At 37.2% G+C, this 10659-nt stretch overlaps 1 protein-coding gene and 1 non-coding gene across 2 annotated transcripts; one reads left to right on the top strand and one right to left on the bottom strand.

Annotated features, from left to right (window-relative positions):
* Window positions 1–5939: 5939 nt before the first annotated feature.
* LOC113701398 (BTB/POZ and TAZ domain-containing protein 4) lies at window positions 5940–8603 on the top strand. Its single transcript, XM_027222025.2, has 6 exons — window positions 5940–6248; window positions 6530–6826; window positions 7139–7275; window positions 7385–7691; window positions 7803–8116; window positions 8358–8603. The coding sequence occupies exons 2-6, from the start codon at window positions 6575–6577 to the stop codon at window positions 8482–8484; spliced, it is 1137 nt and encodes a 378-aa protein (XP_027077826.1). The 5' UTR covers window positions 5940–6248; window positions 6530–6574; the 3' UTR covers window positions 8485–8603.
* A 1467-nt stretch (window positions 8604–10070) lies between these two features.
* Window positions 10071–10144, bottom strand: TRNAR-UCG (transfer RNA arginine (anticodon UCG)). Its single transcript has one exon. It is a non-coding gene; the product is annotated as a tRNA-Arg (tRNA).
* Window positions 10145–10659: the final 515 nt, after the last annotated feature.

Genomic DNA, 10659 nt, shown 5'->3' with positions numbered 1-10659 from the left:
AAGAGGGGGGGGGGGGGCGGGGAATAAAAAGGCGGTTGAGGTAAAAGAACGGGGCTGAGTTTAGCAGCGGTTTTGGTGCCGCCAAATTTTTACTTTTTTAGCGGCTGGGATGAGAATTATGTATGTAGCGTCTTTCTTAGCAAGTTAGCAGTTAGAATGTTCTACGGGGAGTGGTCGAGTAAGCGTGAATAACAACACATTAGGGAGGCCGCCGTCTACTCGACCCTTTAATTTCTCCTCATGTTAATGAAGTCCGGGATTTTTGTACGGGATCCAAGTTTCTTAAACCATTTTCTTTCCCAAAAAAAAAAAAGTACCTAAATCATTGTGTGTGTGTGTGTGTGTGTTTTTTCCTTTTCCCCTTTTATATCGAACAAGCACTTCTCAAAATTCTAGTGTCCCGGGTTATGCCATGCGTAAACGTGAATATGAAAAATGGCTCCCTGTCTAACCCCTTTTAATTTCTTCTTTTGCAGAGGACATGGATTGTGATACTAACTTTTGAGTACTCTTTCTTTGATTTTCTTTCTAAAATTGCAATGGTGGCTTTTATTAAGGGCCGAGTGATTTTGTTGAATTTTGACACCATGGTACAGGGCACTGCGCATTCTATTCAAATGTTAAGATTACCCTCAATCAACTTTATATATATGTTGCTAAGATTACCCTTGATCAATCAACTCTTTTATTGATTTTGTTAGGATCCACAACTTTATGTATGTTGCTAAGATTACCCTTAATCAATCAACTTCTTTTTATTGATTTTGCTAGGATCCATTATGCATTAATTACCCCTCTTTCTCTCTCTAATTAGGTAATTTTATAAGGGTCAACTTAAAAAAATTATTGGAGATATATATTTGACAAAACCAATATGAGAGGGAGGCAATTTACAAACATAAAAATATGTGTGAGAGAAGAGGAATAATATCAATAATAACCTATTAATCATATCATAAAATCCCAATCCTTCACTCTTCTCAATTAAACACAATAATACAACTTTCTATTTATAGACTAGATGACTTGACAAACAAGTCTTACGCCACAAGAAAGTTCCTAATAACATACTAATTTCTAAACAATAAAACAACCATAACTTGATTCCAATAGAATTACTAAAACCCTAACTTGACTAAAACACTACTAAATAAGAATATAGAAAATTTCTAATTTTCTGTATTGATTTAATATGCCAACATTGTCTTCCTTAAATCAAACTCTCTATTGGATCAGCTTCACCACCATCAACTTTTTTTTATTGATTTTGCTAGGATCCATTATGCATTAATTACTCCTCTTTCTCTCTCTAATTAGGTATCTTCTATAAGGGTCTTTTATCGCAACGGATTTTCTGTCCCACACCCTGTGCCACTCTCTGTCCCACTTTTTATTATATTGCTTTTTCTTTTACATAAACATCATGTTTTAATTCTTTTTTGTTTCCTTAAGATTCAATAACTATTAATTAAGTAAAAAATAAATACAACAGCTTCAAAAAAGTAATATATAATAGAAAATTAAAAAATACAGCAGAAAATTCATAAAAAATCTCATTTTTTATGCATTTTGATTTTTTTGAGTTTGTTAAATTTTGTGTATTACTCAATTAATAGTTATTGGATCTTAAGGAAACAAAAAAGAGTTAAAACATGATGTTTATGAAGGAGAAATAGTAATATAATAAAAAGTGGGACAGGGTGTGGGACAGAAGATCCGTTGCGGTCTTTCACTTGTAAGTTTTTTTTTCAGTGTAAGTGGAAGGACTCGAACGCAAATCTCTCACTCACACTCCTTCCTCTCAACCACCCAAGCCATCCATCCCCTCTGGTTCAGTTTGGGTTATAACTTATGCAAATGGAATCTATTTTTTGCTAGAAAACAAATTATTGAGATTGCGATGGGGATTTATATAAAGGGAGTGTTCCTCAAACACTATAACACTCAAATAAATTTTGACAAGCTAATGCTTTGGTCTCTCGACCTCGTTTGGATAGTAGTTTTTTATAGAAATTTTTTAATACTCTCTATAAACATGTTTTTCAATCATTTTTTAACTTCATATATCTCAAATTATTACAATATATTTTATATATAAACTCCTAAAAGTAGCAATTCAATTGATTCTTTTCTATGATTACAGTGTAATTGATGGCGTAATTACCTCCCTTCATTTGATAATAAAACCGTGCCGGTTGTCATAAGCATTACAATATCCATCAAACTTGGCTTGCGCTCACTCTGCGTGCAAAATCATTAATCCACACTGATGCAGCAAATTGTTTTTTACGTATCAGTCAATTGTGGTTCGCAATTCATTTGCATGCAACTCTCAATAATATGAACAACAATGGCCAATAGTAATCAAATTTTCCCAATGGAATACCCTCCGGCGGGCCTCTATGAATAACACTCCTTAAAGACTCGTAGCACTTGAGGCTTCCATTATCATCAAACATGCAAAGCACAGCACATATAATAGTGTGAAAGCCATAAAAGCCATCATTTAAGACAAATAATTAATTGACCCGACAATTGTGTCTTGACTTCCTACTCTATTTTAAGGTATCATTGGTTTGTCCAGCATCTTGATATCTCCACCGTAACTTAATGTAACCAATTAAATTTAGAAAGAGGACACGAGATCTAACAATTAAGCCATTACTCTGCCACATAGATTTGGGAGTGCTGTGATTAAGCCGTTAATGATACTATTTGCTTAAACCGGCAAATACTATTGTAGCTAAAGCAACAAAAACGTAGCATATGGTCCACGCTATAAGATTTTGCCCGTGAAAAATAATTTTGCCCCACGTTTTCTTCTTAGCAAAAGAAAAGAAGTGGATTTTTTTTTTTTTTGGGTAATGAAAAGTTTGGTTGGGTCTCTGGTCACCAGCAATGGTCAGGGCATGCCTCTGGAATCATAGCTCATTTACAAAAGTTTTTATAAATTATCTATTAATACAACTCTCACATCAACAATGCATTCGAACACGTGACCGCCCTTTTACGAAGAAATGGCCTGCTGTTGCCAACGAAGTCAACTTGTAAAAAGAAGTGGAGTATTGATAATGGTATGTAATTACACGTGACCGTGATTGTCCCATGGGAGCGGCTTCACGTGTGCGCGGAAGGTGGACCACCGCTGAGTTGGGAGATCATAACCGGAGACGCTCCACGTCTCATCAAAACACTAGTTGTGGAAGCCAATCTTTTTTTTCCCCCTCATTTTTATCGGTCAAACGAGTTGTAGTGGCCAATCTGTTGCAGAAATGAGAAAAGATTAAGCTAACAATTCACCCAATTTTCTTTTTCTCCATAATTGCAATAATTCTATTGGGACCTTGTGGGATGATTGACTTTTCTAGTCCATATGTCTCGGTGTTTCAGTATAACATGTTACGTTGATATAGATTAGGGTTGCAAACGAATCGAACCGCTCGCGAGCGCTCGAGTCAAGCTCGACTCAAGTTCGATCAACATCGAGCTCGAGCTGGCTCAAGTCAAAATCGAGCTCAAAATATTAAGCTCCGGCTCACGAGCTCGAGTATATATATATATATATATATATTTATTTATTTATTTATTTTATTTTTTTATTTTAAGTATATATATTTTTTTTATTTTTTAATTTTAATAGTAAAATTACATATATATCTTTAATATTTTATTATTTATTAAGAAAAAATATTATTTTATTTATTTTTTAAAAAATAAAATAATTATTTTTTATTTTTTTCGAAGCTCGAGCTCGAGTTTGAAATTGTCAGCTCGTCGAGCTCGAGCTCGAGTTCGAGTTCGAGTTCAATGAAATTATGTCGAGACTCGGTGCGATTTGTTTGCAGCCCTAATATAGATGACCTTTATTAATTTCTTCCTCGTTGTGGTATTACTGGACAATTTTATTTTATGCTTTAATTTGCAAATGTCAAACTTTAAAAGAAAATTTATGTCATTGATCGATAATGGTAATATACTCCACGAGTTTCACTTGCACTATAAGAAAAACAAAATTAAAGGATTCCTGTGAACTTGATTGCGCAATGCCAACATATGCATCTTTGTCTTGCCCGTTTGCGTCTCCGGGTTCTAACCAAGAAAAAGAACTTACGAAGCCCAAATACAAAATACATGGGCACAGCTAAAAACATCACATGAGTGGCCCAATTTCATGAATTTGCGATGAACTCAAGTTTGCCCAAATTAACTGCCCTGGATAACAACCAAACGTTGGCGAATAGCAGAGCCCAACGATACATCTAGAAAAGTAAAAGGGACAAAATTTTTGCGAGTTCATTTCTCCTTTTCTTAATTATTTTGGTGATGAAAGATGAACGTTAATAACTTATCAACAGAAATAGAGAGATTGAGACTTGATACTGGGATTCAGCTGCACTCTCTGAGTAAAGATTTCTGCAGACTCGCTACGAAAGCAGGATAAATCATACTTAAAATCATATTATTGTTATAGGCAACTCACCCCCCCCCCCCCCTAAAAAAAAAAGAACAGTAGTATTGCTGCGCTCGTAACCTTTGTGCAACTCAAGGGAGGAAAGTTATAGTACTGGATAAGATAAGAAATGTGCGATTTCTGATACCTCTTTTCCCTGAGCACTGTGAAAGTAAATCAGCCGTGTCCAACGAATCTACAGGTGTTTACGGCCTGCAATGTGCGGTGAAGTTTTGTCTCGCTCTAGAAAACCTTTGCTAGTTCAATACAACTTCAATTTCGTCCAGAAATTTAAACAGGTAGAGATCCAAGACTAAAATGTTTCGATGTGCAGAACACACCCAATTCACTTGGTTAGAGAATCATAAGACTGTAGTGTTTTAATTGTCATGTCATGAGTCCTGACTATTCCAGTTGTAAAGTGTGGACAGAATATGTTGATTCATGCTTCAATTATGAAAATCTTGTACCCTTGCAATGGACACATATAAAAAAGGTAAGCATTATAGGTAGAGAGACAAAAAAGGCTGCTTACAATCCCTTCCACTTTATTACTTAGCTCAAACTACCTCTAATGCACAGACACTTATGATTTAGAAAAAAAAAAAAATAGAGAATAAATCTTATATACACTAATATTGTATACACTATCACCGTTCAATTCATGACATATATGCAAAAGTTGGAGTTCAAATTCAAATTTTACATAATTATCATTCATCAAATACTGACAGTATATATATTGTCAGTGTAAAAAAGATTAATCCGAAAAAAAAAGGTAGTTTTGTGTTGAACCCTGAAATTATTTCGGCCAGAAAAGAGTTGGCATTGTTTTTTTTTTTTTTTTGTCGACACATGGGTGTCCGGGTCAATCCTTACGGGGTCCGACTAATTCCCTGCGGCCCGGGAGAGGAGGCCCCACTCCACACCGAACACGTTAACAGCGGGACTTGAACTCTGGACAAGTCGGAAGGTCGCCATACCCTAAGGAGGGAGAGCGGACACCTCGAGCTATCCCACGGAAACAAAAACCAGCCACGTAATGTGTCAAGTTGTAGGACCTCCAGCGTCGCCAAAGAAAAGAGTTGGTATTGGAATATATTAAATGTGTCTTTGGAAATATGCAAGGTGGATTTCTGCTATTTATGGGAGTAGTTGATTTGATTGAAGGGAGCACTGTTGAGGTGGGAGGTTGGAAGCAGCAAAACGCGGGAAGCGCGTGGATGGCGAATTGGCGAAACAGACTGTAAAAACACACGTGAAGATATCCAAATTGCACACGAGTTTGACTATTCAGACCTTTAAACACCGCAAGTTTGTTGTGCAAAACATTGGCGATGGAGCTGACTCCAATCCACATCAGCAACCTTTTGTCTGGGACTCGATCAATAATCATTAATCTCACATTCACACGTCCCGTTCTCACTCGCAACATGACTATATATAATCACCTGCTTCGCGTTCAATGAATTCCTTCTCCCTTCTCTCCGTCGTTTTGAATTTCCCATTGTTACAAGAGGGGGTGCTTAGGATATTGTATATACTGTAGCGTCGTCTAGAATTGCAGGGCAGTATAGAACACAAAGGGTCAGAAGAGTTCTGTAACATTATTGGGTTTCCAAATATTGATTGCGGTGAATTAGTTTTTGTGTAATCATAAACCTGTACGTTAGATCTGTACATACGCTTATTTGGAACGTATTCATTAGAGATTGAGAGGGAAGAGAAGCAGAGAACACCGAACCCTGTCGCCATTTTTGCCGGTCTTGTTTGGTGTTTCTTGTACAGACAGAGAAAGGTAAGCGTGGTTTATGTCTCCTTTGATTAGTCTCTGACCCTTCTGCATTTAAAGAGCTTTTAATATCTCCATGAAAGGTACCAGAGATTTAGAAATATTCATCTGCAAGACAAATATGTTTACTAGAGATGAAATGGGTTCACGGTAAAAGATGCATAGAATACGTGAATCCCTAAACGATGCATTTAATCCTTCTTCTCAAGATAAACCAAATTGCATTCGGCAATTCACGTCTCTGAGAAAATAGATATTGAATTTTATCTTTTATAATAACTCTGCAGAAGGGAAGTTCGGGGCCCTGTTTTGTGAAGAGAAATCACAGGGACATGGAATCTTCCTTGACTTCTGAACAAACAGCACCAGTCCCACTCCCACTCCCACCTCCATTGCCCTATCCTGCAATAACCAGCCTCCATCAGAAAAGACTGAGCCCGAGGGCATCGCAGAATTGGGGAAGTTGCCGTGCTTCTACGGCTGGAAATCCAGCACTGGACCGGCTATTTGATGGAGGTTATCGAGCTGATGTTTTAATTCACACGGATCATGGCGGCGTCATCTATGCACACGCAAGTTTTCTCGTAAGTTATTGAATTTACCGGTTTCCATTTGACGGTGCAAATTTGAACTTTCTGTAGTATTAATTAGAGTGCTTTTCTTGATTAAAAAGGATGGAATACAAAATTCTCGGCTGAGTAATATGGGAAAGTCGCTTTAATCATTTTCTGGATCAGAATGCGTTTAATTAATTTTCATTCACTGTCTTTACGGGGGATGAAATATGGTATTCTCTTCACAATCAGTCGTCATTTTCGAGAAATGGATTTCGTCCTAAATATATATATGCATAGAATCTATAGATCTTGAACTTCATGTAATGTGGTCTGCAACAGGGTGTAGCCTCTCCTGTTCTCAAGATGATCTTGAAACAAACAAAAGGCCAAAATCGTGGTCGTCATCGGTCAGTCTCAATACGGGGAGTTCCACCTGAAGCTATCCGAGTTTTTATCCGATTCATATACTCTTCCTGGTAAAGATTTTCTTCCTCCCCTACTAATTCTTCTTCGAATAATTACTTAATTAGTAACATATCTACTAGCCTGCTGACCATTGTAGTATTTATTGTGCTCTTTGTGAAGCTACGAAGAAGACAAACTCCAGGAACATGCTCTGCATCTCTTGGCTTTGTCACATGCCTATGCGGTTCCCCAGCTAAAGCAGTTGTGTGAGTGGTGGCTAGAACGCAGATTGCTGACAACAGAAAATGTAATTGATATCTTTCAGCTTGCAATGCTGTGTGATGCGCCTCGCCTTAGCCTCATTTGTCACCGTTTCATCCTCAAAAATTTCAAGCCCGTTTCTGTTACTGAGGGATGGAAGGTAATGAAGGAAAGTCACCCGGTACTTGAAAGGGAGATTCTTGAATCCATTATCGATGAAGCTGCCGTAAGCATTTCTTCTTCTATCATATCCTTGCTTACTCACTTCTAAGTTATAGTGACCCGGAAATTTGTTTCGTTTCTCTAAACTGGATGGTTTTGCCAATTTGATTTTCAGAAGCAAGATTACAGGGTTAAGAAGATCAATGAGAGGAAAATTTATGAACAACTATACGAGGCAATGGAGGCTGTTGTTCATATATTCAGAGATGGATGCCGTACCATTGGTCCACTTGATAAGATTGTGCTGAAAGATCAATCACCTTGTCCGTATGCCGCTTGTAAGGGGCTTGAACTGCTGGTTCGCCATTTCGCTGGATGTAAGAGAAGAGTTCCTGGTGGCTGCATTCACTGCAAGAGGCTGTGGAAAATCTTGGAATTGCATTCTCGAATTTGTGCTAATCCAAACATCTGTAGAGTTCCTTTGTGCAGGTTGGCTTTGGTTCTTTTTCTTTTCGTTCTTTTTTTTTTCTTCTCCCCCAGTTTTCTTCTTTTCTTTTTGTGTCTCGTATCTTGATCACAAAAAAGCAGAAATGTGTGCAATTTTGCCCCATTTCCATTATTAAAACTGCCAAATTTAACCGGTTTTTGATGGCATGAGAATTAGTGTTCAGCACAGTTCAAATAAGATCACTCTTGAAGCTTCTATTAACACTTGAGACATCCGTTTCAGGAATTTCAAGCACAAGAGAAGGAGAGAGAACAAGAAGGACGAGCTTAAGTGGAGGATATTGGTCAGAAAGATAGTGAGATCCAAGAGCATTTCGGGAGCTCCATTCTTCTCTCTGGAATCATCATGACCGCACGAGTGCTTAATTGCAAAATCAATATTTGATTAGTACAATTCTTCCAGTGTGCAAGAAGCTTTTACAAAATGTGTTGATATATAAGCAAATTGGATATTTCATTTTTAAGGTAACTACTGATAGCCAGAACATGAATGGTCCCTTTCCATTATTCCTTGGATCCGTTCTTGAAAGGTAACTACTGATAGCAAGAAAGAACATGAATGGTAAAGCCTCAAGGGCTGTACGATTGCAAGTCGAATTCTAAGGTCAAATTCGTGGTCCATCAGATGGAGAGTAATTTTACGAATTCAAAGGTTTTGATTGGACTTCATAAATAATTTCCAAAAAACAATAATGTGTTTTGCAACTAAGGAGTCAGGATACACCATCCACCCGTGAAGGTAAAACGTGTTAAAAGATATCTTTTACGTGTTAATACTTTATATATTTTATCATATTAATATGCACATTATCGTCGTAGAAATTAATTTTTTACACATTCTAAGTCTAGAAAAATGAAATGGTTATTCTGTAATTTTAAAAGTTACATATCATTTTTAACCCTAATTTTTTGGTTAATGTATACAGCTGCTATGTAAGGATGCAACGTGCATTACCATCATTGATACTTCCTCCGTTCCATTCCACATTGATAGTCCTGTTTTCCTTTTTCGTCTGTCCCAAATTGTAGTCCACTTTCCAATTGAAAAATGTAGTTGTATTTTAATTTTTTTAAAATATTCTTATCCAATGTAAGTTGCTATTACTATAAACCTATCCTATTTAATGAGAGTTGATTCTTTTTTTACCATCAATTCAAGTTCTCATAAAGTTGTACTCTATTTAATGTGAGGGTATTTTAAGAAAATAGCAATCTAAATTTACTTTTTCAATAAAATTAACTATTTTTTCTTAAACTGTGTGAAAAAAGAAACAGAACTATTAAAGTGGGACGGAGGGAGTATATTGTACAACTGTCATGAACGATTGTGGAAACCCATACTCCAATTGCGAAACAGCTGAAAAGAAAAAAAAAAAAGAGGGTGATTTGGACTTGAGGAAAAAAAGGCGCTACGTTGGAAGTTGAAATTGAAAGGAAAACGTTCAACAATCGTTCGCCTCACTTCTTGGCCGTATTCGCCGAAAAGAAGAAAAATAAATAAATTGTCATCATTCACTTCCCTGATCTTGACCGTATTCACCAAGTTGCAGTCGGTCCAATTAAATCTCCGGTAGAATTTTTGCACTGACAAGCGACTTCCCAGATCCACCATCTTCAACAAATTGGCGGCAGGTTGGATATTGTCATATTGATTGTTGAGGAGGACTTCGTAATTGATCTATCACCTGAAAAATCACCATCTAGCCTGAAGATTTGGTTGCCGGAAAGCACGAAAAAGTATATATATATTTCACACCTTTGGAATAAAATGCAATTTGGACATCTGTGATTTTATAAATTTAATTACATCTCTCATAGTGGTAACGGCCACATTTTGATTTAATCACGATCAGCAAAAGACATGCTAATCTTTTGATTAGCTGGTCCCTTGTTGCCTCCTGTTCTGAATTTCTAATCGCAAAACACAGCGGGCCATCGACCACAGTGGGAGTCGAACCCACGACCTTTTGATCCGAAGTCAAACGCGCTAATCCACTGCGCTATGCGGTCCTCTTGTGCTCATTTTCGAGCCTTTCCCTCCCTCAATTGCACATCTCCGGTCGCCCACTGCCTTACCTTACCCAATATGACCTTTGTTACTTTCTAGATTTAAACGCCAAAAAAAAAAAAAGGAGTTAGGAAAGGACTAATGGAAGCTGGAATTCTCCTGCCCTAGATTCCGGAAAAATGTGCTTGGCCAACCAATACTGGTACCCTTTTCTAATTTATTAGTCTGATTTTTGTCCTCTTCATGTTTCACTTCGAGCAAGGTTGTTAACTGGGGTGACAACTAATTGCTCATATAGTCTGTCATAATTTTTCCATAGAGGGTTTGAGACTGTTTTGGCGGGTTGCATTTCCATTGCCGTCTTCATCTCTGTCTGTCATAATTTCCATTGCCATCTCCATGTCTGTCTGCTCTATCCTGCTTGCCAACTTCTGCTTAAATTGAAGGAATATACATAATCTAGAAGACATCATGACTCACGAGTTCACATTGTACGTTTCTGATACGAATTGACTGG

The sequence above is a fragment of the Coffea arabica genome, chromosome 7e (assembly GCF_036785885.1).
Source record: "Coffea arabica cultivar ET-39 chromosome 7e, Coffea Arabica ET-39 HiFi, whole genome shotgun sequence".
Taxonomy (NCBI): domain Eukaryota; kingdom Viridiplantae; phylum Streptophyta; class Magnoliopsida; order Gentianales; family Rubiaceae; genus Coffea; species Coffea arabica.
Note: the sequence above shows the minus strand (reverse complement) of the source record. Positions and strands in the feature narration are given on the sequence as shown.